Below are 18,761 nucleotides of genomic sequence, written 5' to 3' on the forward strand. Positions count from 1 at the left end.
TTTTTTAACACTATGATGGTACTAAACCTGACATTTTATAAGTCACAGTAATAAAGACCAATTTTAAACAATGTTCTAAGATTCAGTAATTTTAGTAATATTTTTATGGGGCCTGAGATGAAATTTCCCTTGAGCCCCCCTAAAAAGGGTCTAAAATTGCCAATGGGTCTAGCAAACATGAGTGCATTTAATCTGTCATCAACCTTACATCTATGTTCTTGCCAGTAGCTTCTTCTTCACTGCCTTTGTTGTTGCATAACTGCCACCAACTGTAGATAAGTGCAATATCTTGAAACCATTTGCAGGATGTGTATCACACCGCCTGCATAGGCACATGCATGTGGTCCTCGTGCACAATACAAACAAAACGTGGACCCGCCCGTAAAAGCATTTTTCCATAGAGCTACTAGTGGTGAAAAACTCCACCGAGTGCCTTTAACACTCAGTTCTGAAAGTAAAGTCTTTCTAATAAATGCACAAAAAGTCAGTTTTAGATAGTGGCAGATTTAATACAATCATGCAAATCTGGAGGTATTTCAACACGCATTCAAGAAAAAAGGAGGCAATTCAATGCAGTCTGTTCTAATTGTTATTAGAAGTCTAATGGGTATAAATAAAGTAGGACATTATAAAATATATGAGGATTTCCAAAACCTTTGATCTATACAGTTAGAAAATAGAACATGAACCAACAGTATTCTAAAGACATGCTTTCCCTTTCTGGTCAAATTATTTCTCTCAGTGAATAGACTAATTAAAATTAAGAAAAAAAACTGTTCTGTTATTATTAAATATATTTATTTTTTGTTGCTAACATACAGCAGATCATGTGCCCGAACAGATACTGTACATGTACAATCTTACAGAAACTCAAACTTCATTTGATCCACAAAAGTTAGTCAAAAAAGGCATATTCACAGTTAGAAGCACGTTAGTGTCAAAATGTAGCACCCGACCGGTAGCCTTCCCAATGACCGAGATTCTATCGCCACCTTGTAGAGTGTCTTTGCACATATTAAATCCATGTTTCTTTGTTTTACACGCAGTTTCTGTTTTACAGTTTGTTCACTGCGGTTTCTCAAGCACCACTGGAGGAGAGGAGGAGGGGAAAATACTGTCGTGTCTGGATCTTCAATCTCCTCTGTCCACTAACAGTGAAAATTCAGATTATTTTCATTATCAACTAATCTTTTTTTCTTGATTAGTTGACAAGTCAAGAAAAAGACAAGTGGTCATTGAGTTACCAAAACCTTTCTACAAATTGACTATTTTGTGTGACAAAAAACCCCAAAAATAACTACATTTTTACAATTACACAAAACGACCGAATCTTTACGCTTGAGAAGCTGCAGAAGTTTGGTATTGTTGCCTGATAACCTTTCACTGATTATCAAAATATCTTTAGATTTCTTTTCAGATGATAGACCAATCGATGAATTGATCTCTCTGTCCTGCACTACTGTCCACAGAAACTGATGCAGTTTAGGGGGTTGAGGCCCAGGCGCCATGAGGCGGCACCTGGCTGAGGAATGATTGGCTCAACAAGATCCAAACTGCGGCGCGATGAAGAAGAGCAGCTCACTGCTGAGGCTGCAGGTACTGGTTTGTGAACTCCTCCAACTGTTTCTCCAGTTCGGTTGCTTTATGTCTGCAGAGGAAACAAACATGTCAGATTTGGACCAACTTCATTTCTAACGGTTCATTTCCATTTCCAAAGATGTTCTGTAACATCTAAAGTTACATCTTCATTCTGTAAATAGTGCAGTCATATGTACATCATGACTAAATAGCTGACTTCTTTTGCCAAACATACTGTAGTATAGCCAAACAGTATTATCAATTCCCCAACCTTTCATTAATAACAGCTCAGACTTTTCCCAACCTGCCTAAAATCCCTGTTGTTTAAAGAACTAATTTGCCAATTTCCACACATATTGTGTAATATATGTTTGTTATATTGTGACACAACTATGTAGACCTTTGTACATATCAATACTCCATTTAAAGCAAGCTCTTTTTTGATCACAAGCACAGGAGCAGTGGCGATAAAAACTCAAATGTATTTCCTTGTGTTATCGGTTATCGCTCTCTTTGAGTGCCTCCAGGTCTGGACTTTTTGTTGTTGTTGCTGTTCCTGTACTATCACTCATATCATCTAGATATTAATTTCCCCCAGACTAGACCTTCCCAAATTCCAATTCCACCATCCCCTCTCTTCCCCACTTCGCCACCCTTCGTGTTGCCCCCCCCCAATGAGAGAAGGAGCCAGACTGACCGCAGGCTCTTGGAGTGTTTCTGAACGGTCTCCAGCTGATCTATCTTGGCTGTCAGTTGGCGGATTTCAGCCTCAAGCTCTTTTTGCGTCTGGTCCACCTGCTGACAGAGCCGGGCAAAGGTTGCCGCCATCTCCCTGGCAACACAGAGGGCACAGCATTGCAGTGCTTATTTATTTAGCCCTACTACAGACGGAAAGGCTGGGTGGGACTAGGATTTATCTGTGTGTGTGTGTGTGTGTGTGTGTGTGTGTGTGTGTGTGTGTGTGTGTGTGTGTGTGTGTGTGTGTGTGTGTGTGTGTGTGTGTGTAGAGAGAGAGAAATGAGCACTTGAGGTCAGCATAAATGTGCTGCATGTACAAGGATTAATCAAATTAAGTACATTGAGTATTTGTGATCAACATTTCATGTACTGCTCTGTCTAGTTTGTCCTACTATGAAATGACAGAAAATATACCGTATTAGGACTTACTGTTGGACCTGGTGGCTACAGTTTGCGCTAGTAAAGCTGACGATGAGCTGCAGCTTCTCACTTGCGTAGTCCACAAACTGGCGCTTCAGAGTGCGCTCCTTTGCCTTCGTGGTCCAGGTGAGTCTCTCGTACAGGTACAACAAGCCGTACAATGAGGCAGACAGGCCGATCAGCCTCCAGCCAACTGTTCTCCACACCTGAGAGAGAAAAACAGAAGCTGGGTTAGCTCATTCACCATCCCTTATCAGGGATGTTTTTCAGCACCATGTGCTGCATTCGTAGTAGCCATAAAAAAAAAAAAGAAAAGAAAAGAAAAGGACTTTTTGGCATTCAAATCTTTATACAATTTTGGAATAAACATACCACTCCCCCAACGATGATAACGCTCATTGAAGTACGGGAGGTGAGGGATGCCACGTTGGTTGCCATGGCTACCATCAAGTCCTCTTGGCTCATGAGGGCCGTCTCGTTGTTGGGCGGGGCTATCGTGGAGGGGGGCCCTGAGGAGGGCGTAAGGGCCAGCGCTGGCCGAGAGGCCTGATGACAGCAGAGTTTTTCAAAATCAGACTTCTTCAAAATGTTACGTGTTGGCGTGAATTCGGTCGCATCACACAAAAAGTAAGAATACATACTGACATTAGCTATCACGATATAAATCAATGAATGTTAATCCTACTAGATGACTAGCTCTCTCCCACAGTGGCAGCCTGTACCTGGAAGTTCTGGTCCACCAGTCGGAGCGCTTTCTGTGCGTTGACAGATCCCAGGAAGCGGTGGACTAACGCCGTCCAGCCCAACGAAAAGTTAAACTCAATGTTCTCCTGGAAGTCACTGCAAAGTGTGGTGCAGTTCAGGTCGTAACTCAGGTCAAACTTCCTGCTGGGCACCAGCATGTGGACTTGGCTCTGGGCCGTAGAGGGAAGCAGAGGGAGCATGCTCTCTGGAGAGTGAGAAAACATGACGTATGAGAATCACAACAGAAATAGACCCAAATACTGTAAACAGCAGTCATGGGATCACTTAGTGATCCCATGTATCTTAGTTTGTATTTTAAACATGCACTGACGAAAGGGAAAATATGTTAACGTTAAGGGAGTGTTCTTCCAAATCAGTACTTTTACTTTTTGTACAAGTTCATTTTACAGTTAATACATGTTTTGTGACTAATGGGGCAGAAAATAACAACAAAAGATGAAAGAAACAGCATTGCAACATTATCATTATGGTAAAAAAAAAAAAGCTACATTTGATTTGAAAATATACTGCTTTTCTTTATCTCTCCTTAGGGAAAAAAATAAAAATAAAAAAATAATCACACCACAATTTCATAACAGCACCTGAGTCCTTTTCATCAGAGGGCACATTAACACCTTTTCAACATCACTGTCACTGAGCACAGCTTGCATGCGAGCCTGACACAGTGACGCATTTGTAGCATAATGGGGCATGGGATGATGGCATTCAGCGAGGAGGGTAAATATAGCAGGGCGCTGGGTGTTGCAGGCCATAGCTCGAGTGCCCAAAAGGTTTTGACTAAGTTTAGCAACACTCTCTAAATGAGTAAAAACAATGGTGGACTGGAAATCTGGGCCGAGGTCATTTTCTAGGAAATAATGATTTCTTCCTTGGTCTTTTAAACAAGAAAAGGTTTTGAGAAAATTAGGATTTTAGACAACCAACCATACATTTACAATCTTCACTATTCTTCCATCCGACAGTTCTGCTATTAGTATTTCTGCTTTATTAAGATGGCATACTCAATAATACAAAATATCATAAATGACCAAGAGAAAGCTTTAAAGCTTTAGTGCGTAACTTTTTGATATTAATGAACGTCCGTTACATTTAAGCCATTGCCAAATGAGTTGCTACAAAGCTAATTAAGATCGGCTCCACACAACTCTCTGTATTTCTCAGTATGGCTATGTTCAGAATATTGTGTCTTATGGCGAGTCCATCATGTTTTTTTAATCCTCCGTGTCCTCCTTGGCCACGAGCAACTGTGTGGAGGAGGGGTGGGGGCACATGCGCGATCACGGAACCCTTGTATCATGTGGATGCGCCGACAGTGTTGTTGTCATTACTTACAACTCCTTATAGGGGCGACAGAAACTACGCATGGTAGCTTTAATCTCTCACTTATGGTGTCTACGAAATTCACGTTGATCATTAAGAGCTCAATGGTGTTTTAAGGCTCTGACACACCACTCCGGCGGCTGACCTCGGGTTGGTGTGTCAGGGCCTTTAAGCCAGACCATTGGCTTCAAGGCACCTAACCCTAACCTCAACCTTTGCCTAACCCTAGTGGCGTCCATGCAGCGCTGCCTGGAAGATGACGTTGGGGGCTTAAAACGCCAAACACCTCATTAAGAGGTAAATGATGAGGTGTAGATTATTATTTGTTGATTTCTTTAAGCCAACTATTCACTCCTGATAGCTTAACCTAACCTCATTATTTTGTACACAGTTATGTTCGCCGTTTAATTACCCACCCATCATGTAACTCTGAGACGACTGGACAGAAGCGTTGATGGCGTTGGAGCAGCGGAAGGCCAGATTCTTGCCCATCCCCTCCTCCACGTGAGCCAGCAGCTCCTGCAAAAAGCAACAGGAGTCACAGGGCACACTGACAGCAGTCAATACAAGAAAGAAAAACCAGAGCACATGTCACCAGTCTGGCACCTCAGATTATTGGCCAGGAAATGGTGTGACTGTGAAGACATAATCTGCGCCTCCACTTACAGATTTGTAGATCTTGAGGACATGTGGCGACGGGTGGAAGTCAGCGTGGAACTCATCGACGATTATGTTGAGACGGCAGATCTCCTCTCCCATGGCGCTGGACACCTGGATGAAACATAAGCACTCAGCTACAGCACATCAGCACAGGAGCAGGCAGGACTTGTGTTTCCTACTTAAAGAGCCACCTCGATTGAAAAAAACAATTCGCAGTATGTAAATGTAGTTATTTTTCCCATGTGATTGCAGTAGTCATACAATAATAATAAAAAAAAAAGATTTTGAATCGGTAGAGCTTTAATCGCGATTCGAATGTGAATCGATTTTTTTGCACACCCCTAGTGTATTGAATAGCACATTTTGGTCTTTTCCTAAAGGTCCCATGACATGGTGCTCTTTGGATGCTTTTATGAAGGCCTTAGTGGTCCCCTAATACTGTATCTGAAGTCTCTTTCCAGAAATTCAGCCTTGGTGCAGAATTACAGCCACTAGAGCCAGTCCCACAATGAGCTTTCCTTAGGATGTGCCATTTCTGTGTCTGTAGCTATTGAGGAGGGTGGGGGCGTGGCTCGTTTGAAAGCCATGATGTCTCTCTCTCTCTCATGGGCGGGCCAAATTCTCTGGGCGGGCATAGCAGAGAAAGGGGAGGTAACCTTGCTCCTTATGACCTCATAAGGAGCAAGATTCCAGATCGGCCCATCATCCCGCATATTAATGTTAAAAAACCCCATAAAGTGAAATGTTCATGCCATGGGACCTCTAATGAACATCTACTTGTAAGACCACTTCTGTTCTTGGTTTCTGTCCAGGCATCAATGTGTTCTTACATTTTTTCTACTCTGTGTTACATTTTATTAAAAACTGCATGCAGCTGTAGTATTAGAGGTAGGCCTCAAGCTGAAACTCTTATTTAGAGTAGAGCTGAAACAACTAATCAGTTAATCGATTAATAAACAAAAATTGAATCGGCAACAATTCAACTGATTTAAGGAAATCCTGCAAAATGCCCATAATGTGCTGGTTCAAACTTCTCAGATGGAAAGATTGGCTGTTTTTATGGCCTTCTCTGACAATGAATTGACTATCTTTAGCTTTGGGGCTATTTGAAGACATAACCTCAGCCTCTAAAAAAATTATGACAGGCATTTTTCACTATTTTCGGCCATTATAACCAAACAGTTAATTAAGAAAATAATCAATGTATTGACATGAATCAGTGATGGAAACAATGGTTATTTATCAGTTTGATTCAGAGCTGTCGGTGTAAGCAGGTAGGTCCCGGTCAGTAAGGTGGGAATAAGAACACTTAAACAGGACATTTAATAGTTCTGCCACCCGTCGTCGTCTACATTACCTTAGACTCCACGTCCTCACTGATGGCCTTGATCTTTTTCTTGATATCATCAATCAGCAGGTTGAGCTGATTCTTGACAAACTCCAGCCGGTCTATCTGGTACTCTCTGTCCTCCAGTGCCGCCACTCTGAAGCCCCACCCCACAGACAGGAAATTAAGTCACAAATGCAAACTAGCAGCAGAACGATTTCACTGTCAAAAAGAATCAGGTGAAGATACACAAAGAGCAACACAGTAGAAAGTAGCATTTTTGAGAAATCCACTGATAGTTACAGAATGTACTACTTAATTTATCCCTCTAGTACTAAACAAAAGTCATTAAAATCGTGTTACACCAACATATCTATTTAGTTTCATAGATTACCTCTATAAGCACTGACCATAGGGGACAACATCAGACTTAACAGACAAATACATCTCAACCAATCCACTCCCACTAAAAGAGTATGTATGGAGCAAGATACCCACCTCTTCTCCGCCGCCTCGATGTTGATGGCGTCCATGATGCTCTGGACTTTTTCTGTGATCTGCTTGGCCCTGATAGTGTGCTGCTCAAACTTTGTTTTCACTGCTGACTGCGAGATACACTCCTGCGAGGCCATAACACACAAGTTACTGTGACGGCTATAGGGGCTGCTGCTGGATAGGGTGCATGAACATGCACGCTACCAGGGACGAACAGAGGACAAAATAGACACCTGCTACTTTAACTTAAGAGAAGAAACAAAATGGAAACACAGGTGTGAAAATGACAGCAGCAGGGTGTGTATCTTGCGTCCTACAGCCCACATATTGTGAAGTCACAGTAATGTGTTGGTGAAGCCACAGGAAAATTATAAAAAAAACATATCAAGGGTACACAATTAAGAATGCAAGTGAAAGAAAATAAAAATAAATACTTTAAAATGTAAAAGTAGGAATATTGTGTAATTTTTGGATAAATGATCAGTTATCATAAATCACTATTCCACTTCTTAATCCATTGTAGCTCACGCAAAACAGATTATGTCTAAAGCATTTTTTTATTTGACATCTAGTTATGATCCTTAAGATTTTCATGCAATCAAAACCCATTTTTTAATTTCAGAAATTGCCTTCACATACGAGTGGGATGCACTTATCTCATTAATAAGAGGCTCGCTGTTTACTGTTCACTCTCCTAAAAAGGTGTATCAGAGCTGTACTAAGTTACTGCTAATGCAAACATTCCATGCTGCTGCTTCACATTTAAAACTTTCAACTGGCCAATCAGGTGGAGCTTTTATTGTGAAGCAGCAACAGGAAACAATATGCATTTGTCACAGGCAGGCTGCACACCTCCAACTCTTCAGCAAGGTAACCAACTTTACTGTGTCCTGCTGTGTGGTAAAGGACATGTTTGGCTGTACTGTAAACAGATACAGCAGTTGCTTTCTGGTGTATTTCTGACAAAGTAGCTGCTCAACGTGTAGTATTCAGCACTTGCTGTTGCCACGGTAACCACGGGTGTCCCCCAAATCAACCACGACTAAAATCTTAAGGATTATAACTTTCATTCTTGTGATAATTTCCTCCCAATATGGACACAATTAAATTCCTGCTAGTTAAAGGAATACGCCACCGTTTGTTGAAATAGGGCTTATCACGGTCTACCCTGGCTGTAGATAGGTGGGCCAATGCATTTTTTCTCTCAGTGCAAGTAATTAGGTTGTTTTTTTGTCTTTTGTTGGCTCACTTTTACTCACAACATGCTAACCAGCAACATAGGATTCCATTCACTACGCTAAGCTAACTAGCGGCGGCACTGCCGGTGTTGCACCGGACTAAAACAATGCATGCACAAAAAATGCATTGGCCCACCTATCTACAGCTAGGGGAGACCGTGATAAGCCCTATTTCAACAAACAGTGGCGTATCCCTTTTTAGAGTCAAAACATAGAAAACTCAACAAGACAGAACAAAATCAAAGTGGACTGAAAACAAAATGAATGTCCTCGCCTAAGTGAATCTAGACTTCAGCAATGAAGACGCAGGTTGATGGGGAAGGCACAGTGATTGGTCTAGAAGGCGGTGGGTGGCAGCGAAACCTAACCACTGAGCCAGGTTCAAGTAGTTGACTGCTCAGGTTAAATATTACTGGTAAGTAAGTAAGGAGTGCTTGCTTCAATTTCTTTTACTATGCAATCACACACACACACACACACACACACACACACACACACACACACACACACACACACACACACACACACACACACACACACACACACACAGACTCACAAGGTGTCATGGCTTGTCATTTGACACAATGCTTTCTTTGATCCAGTAACAAACTTTAATTCAAATAAAAAAAGTGATTAGTGAAATTAAGTTTCAACAATAAAAAAAAACTCATATCTTCTCTTCTGATCTTCTCTTTATGATACACCAACCGCAGTGTTTATCAACTTTATCAGCTATCCGTGTAACCTGCTGTTTTTGGCTTGATTTGACACTGGTTTCACCTCAGACGCATACCTGTTGAGACAACTTCCTGGTAGCAAATATATCGACAGCTAATCACAAATGTGCAAAAATTATTAAAACTACTCCATTTTCTTCAAAATTTGCCTGTCGGGTTCAGACAGGAAATAGATTTTGCTTTGAGAAGTGAAAATAAACTTATTGCAAGACATGGAGAGGACACACACACACACACACACACACACACACACACACACACACACACACACACACACACACACACACACACACACACACACACACACACACACACACACACACACACACACACACACACACACACACACACACACACACACACACACACACACACACACACACACACACACACACACACACCTCAAACCTCCTCTCAAAGCATTGGAACTCCTTCAGTCTCTCCTGGAAGCCCTCAGCCAGAGCTCCACCTGTTGGATGAAATGATCACATTGTATGTGAAATAAAAAATAAAAAATCGACACGCTATTATTGCACAAATACACAACTTGCATCAGCACTAAGGCTGAGCAATTTTATCGATTCTGCGATATAAATCGATATTTTATTCCCCAAGAAAGTATCAATTTTTATGCCGCGAGTATCGATACATAAGTCCCATTCAAATCCCCCGTGTTTAGCCCCGTTCACATTGCAGGAAGAGCGATTTGGTCAGCCAGCCGCTAGTGTCGCTGTAGAGCAGCCAACGTCAACTGGCGGCCCGCCGCCAAAGCTTTTAGTCTGGCCAACCAGAATAATCATGAATTCACAAAATGTAAAGAGGAAAAAATGCGTTCTGTTATTTATCATTTCAAGCATTTAGAGCAAAAACCCAGCCCCCTGTATTTACATCTTTATTCACATGCCGGGATTCTCTACAGCGATGCCCGAGCTCCACACACACGGCTGAGCCGAGATGTGTGTGCGTTAAAACACACACACAGCTGAGCCGAGATGTGTGTGTGCGTTAAAGGTTAAAACACGCAGCACCTGACTGGGAACGATACAGAGTTACCAACGGCCGCTGGGGCAGATGAACTCACGCTGGTCTCTTTTCTGTAAATAGGCTACAATTAAACCTTCATGAGTAGAAAGTCAACACAAATCAATACACTCACCTGTGTAGACCGGCATCAACATGTAGAAAGCGATATTTCAATCTGCTCAGTCCACCGCGCTGTTTTACGCAAACACAGCTCTACTCTGCAAATAGCGAATTTTTACAAACAAAAGCTGTCGGTTTGTAGTCTAACTGTTTATCTTATGTATATATATAATCAATCAGGATGCTGCATACTACAATAATTTTTCCATAATCACAGACTTTAACCATCACTCCTCAGTGAACTGCCTCCTAGTCTGAGATATTTTTGTAGTTAAAGAGCCAGTTATTATTAGGGAGTTTCCATGTTTTTTTAGGAGTTTGCTCACACTAATACATGTAAAAAAAAAAAAAAAAAGCATTAATTCAGTAAGAAAGTGAAAAATAATAGGCGTATTAGGTATAAATTAATTTTATTTTCTTTTATTTGAAAGTCCGGCCACCAGAGTGCTTAGAAAAATTCTGAAAAACATGTAGTTGATGATCCCTGCTGTAGACTCTCTGTCCAGTCAAGAGACAAGTAAATGGAACACTCACAAAATGTCACCAAAATCACTCGGTCCCCTTTAAATCTTTCAGAAAAGGATGTAAATGTATCGAATTATATCAAATCGTATCGTTGGCTGAATATCGTGATATATATCGTATCGTGAGCTGAATTCATTGTTTGCGTTTGTTCATGTTTTACAAAGAGTTTAACCTGAGCCAGACCGACAAAAAAGATAGTAATCATATCACATCCATACAGGGATAGTAGTATACAGTTGTTAAAACATAATAAAATATATGACACACTGGTATCGGATCGGTACTCGGTATCGGCCGATATGCAAGTTCAGGTACAGTATCAGGAAGCAAAAAATGGTATCGGGCCATCTCTAGTTGGAATGATATCAAACTAAGATTTGAACACGGTTTCTCCATCTTCCAGGAATATGGCATCCGCTAGAATGTGAAGCCTCACCTGTTTCAGGCATGCCCTGTGCACGTTGCATGCGGGAGTTGAGCACCTCTTTGGCGGAGACAAAGAAAATGCGGTTGGGTGCCTGATCACGGTCCACAACCTTCAGCTCCTCCACCAGGAAATTCACACAACGGTCTGTGTGCTGCTTCCTCACCTGGAGGAAGAGGTGTCACATTCTGAGGGTGCACTATGGATATAATAATATGGATATGTGGCTAAAAATAAATTCATAAAAAACATTTGTCATTGGAAACACTGTCTGTTTAACCAAATTACAAAAAAACATGTTTCTTTTTATTTAGCATTACTGGTAGCTAGTCTTGCTAATTTTGCAATAATCTGTAAAAACAAATATGACGTTTACTTCTGTAACAATCAAATGTTATTGATTCGGACATGAAACAGATACAACAGACGGTTGACTCACATCCTCCATGTACTCTGGTTCGTTAGCTGAGGCGTCCCAGCGGTTGTTGAGAATGAAGATGTTGGGCTTTGACAGACGTTCGTTCACTTTGTGGAAAAAGTGCTTTTCCTAGATGGTGGAAGGGAGGGGGGGGGAAGGGATTGGTAAGAGTTCCTCAAATCAGTAAAAGAAATCTACATTTAATTCTAAGTTTCTCTTTTTCTCTCAATCAAAACCTTTACATTTTTCAGAAAGTTGCAAAAGAAAAAGCACCATTCTAGATCAAAATGTATGTTAGTTTCAACACAGTAAAAATGACTTTTGTCATTTACTGTTGATTCAAATTCAATACCTGCATTGGATGCATGTGCTGTGCATCCAGGAACACAAATATTTATTTATTTTACTTTATTAATTTTAATGAAACTACTAAGGATATTACAGAAAAAAATACCAGCTGGAATGGGATGCAGATTCAATAAACAATGTGAGTGTATATTTAACGAAAGACCTAGCAGGCTTATCCAGCATCAACTTTGGACCTTTGAACCCAAAGGTAAAAGCAGATGTCTAACTTTAAATAAATAAAACTGAATTTTAAAATGTATATATTCCAAACACTACTTATGGAAGTGACAACCCAACAGTTCATGGAAAGGGACAAACGGATATCCAGGTATATATGGAATGGCAGAAAACCAAGAATTATGTTTAAACTTTATAACTTAAAAAGGAACATGGAACAAAGGGTTGCTTACTATAGTATTACTTTGCATCCCAGTTAAGGAAGGGTAAAACCCATGTATTACTTGGTGTGCCCCAATACAGCAAAGTTGGATAAAAATGTTCATGTTTGCACACCCAGCCAGAATTCAGGCTCTTAGTGACACACATCACGCCACTACTTGCTCTTACCATTATTTACATAATGCCTGGGATTTATTTCCATGGAATAGCCCAGAGGGGAATTTGCGTTGCTGTCCCTTTAAGAGTTGCTGCCGGGTTAAGGAGCTCTGTGATTGCCTGTGTGTCCAGCTTCACATTACATGAATGCCTGAGCAGACAGAAACAAAAATGGGCCCTGTGTGGCTGGATACAAACACAGGCAGCCACATTCTCTACTCTTTAATAAGTTCAGCATAGAAAACATCCACACTGACCCTTTGAGTTCACATAAGTGACTGACGTAATTGAAAACTTACTTAGCTGCCTATTGTGGTTCATTATTATAAGTTATGACAATTTAAGTGGTCAAATTACTGTACTATCATCACCTTGAGTGGACACAAAAAGGAACATTCAGTGATAACAAGCTATGGAAACAGAAATTGTACTATCTACTCATAGGATTAACTATTTTCAAACTATCCATACACTTATGTAACGGACATAATGTGTAATAACAAAAAGAAAATTGTAAGACAGTGACAGAGTTAGCAGCTAATGTACAAAATCAATCCAATTCAATTGCTGAATGAGTGATGCAAAGTTATTTTGGTTTGATTGTAAAAGCCATCTAGCCTCTTCCTAGCTCAAGTTATTCTATCACTGTAAACTATGTATGAACGTGAAGGCGTCATCACAGCAAAAGTTAATCCTTGATGCAGAATGACAACAATGGCCACCCTCAATACCAACATGTACTGTATTTCACAGGATTTTGGCCAGTCATGAGTTTCATGAGGCTCAGAGGCATTACCGTGTTCATGAGTGTGGATTCAGAGTTGGCCACCAGCACAAAGACATCAGCATCCAGGCAAAACTTGTCAATCCAGCTGTCCAGTTGTGATGTGACATCTGTCCCCGGGCTAAGGGAGGGGAAAAGAGGTCAAGAGGTCAAAAGCATGACATCTACAAAATATGTAAAGTAACATTTCCATTTGAGCTTGATTTTTTTTCTGCACATTACTGACTTAATCTGTGTAAATACAGCTTTTACATGTCCTAGAAGTTGACAATTTTATTTATTTATTTTTTTCACACAAACTTTGCAGATCATATTAACGGATCCCGTTACCTGTCTACAAGCACCAGGTCGTCTCGAAGCAGAGCACACCTGGTCTTCGGCCAAAACACACGGACAAGACAGCCGGCGTCCAGACTCTCATCCATGTGGAGTGCGTGAGCCAGCTGGTTTACAGTCTACAGAGGAGATGTAAACAGACTGAAGTTATGCTTGTTAATGCAATTTCTCTTTAAAGTAAAAGCATTATGCAGCAATCATTGTGTTATCACTCTGTTAACTTCACGAATTGAAGAAAACATACCCTACCATTATTATGATAACCTGTTTCCTGTAATTGTAATAACTATGACTTTACTATCTCAGGCCATGTGTGATTGATGAGCACACAGGGCTGTTTCTTTGATCACACAATCAAATATTCCACAATGGCAGTAATACATCTCATCAACCACATTCCTGCCATTCTGACTGCATGTGGGCAAACACTAGTAAATCACCAGAGGAAATGTGAGGAGGTGCAACATCACTGCTGGTCAGCTTAGTGAACATGGCCAGTTTCTGGTTTGTGTTAAACCGTGTCTCTCCAATTACTCTAGCAGAAGTACAAAATAGTTCTCAATTGTTGAGAACAAAAAAATTGTGTAAATATTTGACCAGTGCTTATAAAAGACTAATTCAAACAAAACCAAACCTTTGTAAAACAGATAATATTAAAATAACAATTACCTTGATGCTCTTTTCCTCATCAGAGCCCTCCGTCTTGAGGTAGGCCTTGTCATCATCAGTGCCCTCTACACTAAGGAAGCAGTTAGTGGTGTGGCCAATCCCACTGGGCAGCACGCGGTCCCTCAGCATAGCGTTGACAACTGTGCTTTTACCATTACTGGTCCTAAAAACAAACAATCACAGTCACTGACTGTATGTGGAACCAAATCATTTGCTCATATCTCAAATTAATTTTACAATGGACACACGTAAAGTCCTATGGTGTCACATCCTTATTTATTTTAACTGGGAATGCAACACACATATGTGGCTACTAATGGGTCAGACTGAGTAGATAATCTGCAACGCAAAGTGTTTTCAATGTAAGCAACTCCTTGCTGAATCAAGCAGAGGTCATCTCTTTTTTCTCTAACACACCCTTCCTATTGTGTTTTGGAATGAGGTGACTGAACAGTGCCATAACAAGGACACTAGTCAAATTAAAAGAACATAAAAGTGAAAGCAAAAGTGCTACCTAAACAGCATGGGTACAAACTAGTTTAACGTGCACACACGTGCACATCACAACAATTACGTCTGTAAAGGATGCTTTCATGTAAAAGACCGTTTGAGAATCACATCAGAAAAGTGTTCAAGACAATATTCTCTTCAAATAAAATTCAGGTGTGTGTGTATATAGAGGTTTTACCTGCCAAAAAAGGCCACTTTCATGTGTCTGCGTGCCAGCACCTCCTTAATGACAGCAAGTTTGTCAGCATACGACTGGATCTCCAACTTTTGATCCTGACTGGCAATGTTCTGCAGAGCTTTATTGCCACAGGTGTCTGTTCACACACACACACACACACACACACACACACACACACACATACAAAGACATACAACAACACCTACTTAATGAGCCATTCAGATGGAGAGAGCTGTTGATGTCATCACTTCTCTTTAACATAACAATATTTTGTATACAGATAAGCAAACCCTGTCACCTTCTACAAAAGCTGACGTCTCTTTCACATAGTTCAGTAGCTGTTCAAACACATCGCTTATCTTCTTCTTGGCTACAACAAAGCGCTTCAGAGGGGAGAACTCCCCGCGACTTGAATCTGACCGTATGAACGGAGGAGCTGCAGCCATTGTGTTCAATCTAAACACAGAGAGGGGTCAAAAAGGGCAAACTGTTATTTATATCAGTGCACACACATGGACAATGTTCACTAACGTGCTGGTCATTTTATCATAGTGTTTAGATCAAGCTTGACGATTTATGTTTGTGATGATAAAATTGCAGTTGTACAACTGTTTAGGTAACGTTAACGTTAACTGCTACATTGCAGTAAAGCTGGAAGGTTAACGTTACATACTGTATGTTAGCCAAGTGGGTTAGCTAAGTTACATAACAATAAGTTATCCCACTGTTAGTGAAAACCGCATAGAAGTTAGCAATGACATCGTGTAACTTTGATAGACATGACACATGAGAAAAAACCTATATGTTTGGCTTTTATTTGAAAATCTTGTGTTAAACGAGCGGCCACGTTACAAAATAAGCTAACTGATTGAAGCTAGCTAACGTTACAAGCGGCAACGCGGTAGTAAACTAGCATTAGCTAGCTAGATAGTGGTATTATTTCCTTACCACAGCCAGTGTCCTCTTCTCATAACACAAACAATATTGATCCGCAGCAACAGACAATCCTTTGCCTCGCTGGAAGATACTTGCTGTCAGCCTGGCTGTCTTCTTCTGTATCCTGTAGTATCCCACAAATGTCAAGCTGCTGGTCGCAGACAGAGAAAAGCTTCCGGAACAGACTTATTAATTCGTAATAAAAACCCAGTTGATCCGAGATGCTACGTTTGACATTGTGCCACTAGCTAAGTATTTGAATGTGGTTGGCTAGATAAGATTTTAGTTTAGTTCCTGCTGACTTGCATATGTTTTAAATAGCTGTGGTTGTTAAAGTCAACTGATCCACCCTTGCTTGTGGTTTTGATTTTACAGGGTATCTATTTTTTATTATTATTATTATTATTATTATTATTATTATTATTATTATTATTATTATTATTATTATTATTATTACGGTTGGTATTTTTTTTAGCAAATGTTTAGTTTGACTGTTTGCATCATTACAGTCAAGTGTGGTCAGAAGAAGCAAAATACGGCGGGTTTAAATGTATTTTGGTCTATAAAAACGTGTTGGCTGAAGCTACAGCTTAAATTTTATATTCGCAATATAACGTTATAGCTATGATGTCAATAGTAACACCACAATTGTTCTGTTGTTATTATACTAATGCCAACTAAACTGATCATACATAATAGTCTATATAAATAGTACAGTTAATTTTTTTATATCAAAAATATTTTTTTTAAACTTATGTTAATGTGTGCTACACCATCCATCCATCCATCTTCGTCCGCTTATCCGGTGTCGGGTCGCGGGGGGAGCAGCTCCAGCAGGGGACCCCAAACTTCCCTTTCCCGAGCAACATTAACCAGCTCCGACTGGGGATCCTGAGATGTTCCCAGGCCAGGTTGGAGATATAATCCCTCCACCTAGTCCTGGGTCTTCCCGAGGCCTCCTCCCAGCTGGGACGTGCCTGGAACACCTCCCCTAGGGAGGCGCCCAGGGGCATCCTTACCAGATGCCCGAACCACCTTCACGGATGACTGAGCTTCTCACCCTATCTCTAAGGGAGACGCCAGCCACCCTCCTGAGGAAACCCATTTCAGCCGCTTGTACCCTGGATCTCGTTCTTTCGGTCATGACCCAGCCTTCATGACCATAGGTTAGGAACGAAAACTGACCGGTAGATCGAGCTTTGCTTTGCCTTCTGGCTCTTTTTTTCGCCACAACGGTGCGATAGATTGAATTTTACCATTTCGACCCGCTCCATTGTCCCCTCACTCGCGAACACAACCCCAAGGTACTTGAACTCCTTCACTTGGGGTAAGGACTCATTCCCTACCTGGAGAAGGCATTCCATCGGTTTCCTGCTGAGAACCATGGCCTCAGATTTAGGTGCTGATCCTCATCCCAACCGCTTCACACTCGGTTGCGAACCGATCCAGTGAGTGCTGAAGGTTGCAGGCCGATGATGCCATCAGGACCACATCATCTGCAAAGAGCAGCGATGAGATCCCCAGCCCACCAAACTGCAACCCCTCCCCATTATCGATATCCTGTCCATAAATACTACAAACAGGATTGGTGACAAAGCGCAGCCCTGGCGGAGGCCAACCCTCACCTGAAAAGAGTCCGACTTACTACCGAGAACCCGGACACAGCTCTCGCTTTGGTTGTACAGAGATTGGATGGCCCTGAGAAGACCCCCCCTCACGATAGCACCTCCCACAGTATCTCCGGGGGACCCGGTCATACGCCTTCTCCAAATCCACAAAACACATGTAGACCGGTTGGGCATACTCCCAGGCTCCCTCCAGGATCCTTGCGAGAGTGAAGAGCTGGTCCGTTGTTCCACGACCAGGACGGAACCGCATTGTTCCTCCTCAACCCGAGGTTCGACTATTGGCGAACCCTCCTTTCCAGCACCTTGGAGTAGACTTTACCAGGGAGGCTGAGAAGTGTGATACCCCTATAATTGGCACACACCCTCTGGTCCCCCCTTTTTAAAAGGGGAACCACCACCCCAGTCTGCCACTCCTTTGGCACCGTCCCAGACTTCCACGCAATGTTGAAAAGGCGGTCAACCAGGACAGCCCCTCCACACCCAGAGCCTTGAGCATTTCTGGACGGATCTCATCAATCCCGGGCTTTGCCACTGTGTAGTTGGATTCGACGACAATCCCCCATTATCCTCCAGCTCTGCCTCTAACATAGAGGGGGCGATTAGTCGGATTCAGGAGTTCCTCAAAGTGCTCCTTCCACCGCCCTATTACCTCCTCATTTGAGGTCAACAGTGTCCCATCCTTACTGTACACAGCTTGGATGGTTCCCGCCAATCCTGAGGTGGCGAACAGTTTTCCAGAAGCACTTTGGTGCCGACCGAAAGTCCTTCTCCATGTCTTCTCCAAACTTCTCCCACACCCGCTGCTTTGCCTCTTTCACGGCAGAGGCTGCAGCCCTTCGGGCCCTTCCGGTACCCTGCAACTGCCTCCGGAGTCCTCCGGGATAACATATCCCGGAAAGACTCCTTCTTCAGTCGGACGGCTTCCCTGACCACCGTTGTCCACCACGGTGTTTGGGATGAGGCACCTAAGACCCTAAGACCACAGCTCCTCGCTGCAGCTTCAGCAATGGAAACTTTGAACATTGTCCA

The 18,761-nt window shown here is 41.8% G+C and overlaps 1 protein-coding gene across 1 annotated transcript; it reads right to left on the minus strand.

Annotated features, from left to right (window-relative positions):
- Positions 1–781: 781 nt before the first annotated feature.
- On the minus strand, positions 782–16,359 carry mfn1b (mitofusin 1b). Its single transcript, XM_028587887.1, has 18 exons — positions 16,117–16,359; positions 15,467–15,624; positions 15,169–15,304; positions 14,481–14,643; positions 13,806–13,930; positions 13,488–13,596; positions 11,810–11,917; positions 11,383–11,536; positions 9,680–9,747; positions 7,307–7,428; positions 6,839–6,965; positions 5,488–5,592; positions 5,238–5,340; positions 3,459–3,685; positions 3,109–3,282; positions 2,746–2,942; positions 2,276–2,410; positions 782–1,648 (listed from the first exon to the last, which is right to left on the minus strand). The coding sequence occupies exons 2-18, from the start codon at positions 15,612–15,614 to the stop codon at positions 1,579–1,581; spliced, it is 2,271 nt and encodes a 756-aa protein (XP_028443688.1). The 5' UTR covers positions 15,615–15,624; positions 16,117–16,359; the 3' UTR covers positions 782–1,578.
- Positions 16,360–18,761: the final 2,402 nt, after the last annotated feature.

The sequence above is a fragment of the Perca flavescens genome, chromosome 9, assembly GCF_004354835.1.
Source record: "Perca flavescens isolate YP-PL-M2 chromosome 9, PFLA_1.0, whole genome shotgun sequence".
NCBI lineage: Eukaryota > Metazoa > Chordata > Actinopteri > Perciformes > Percidae > Perca > Perca flavescens.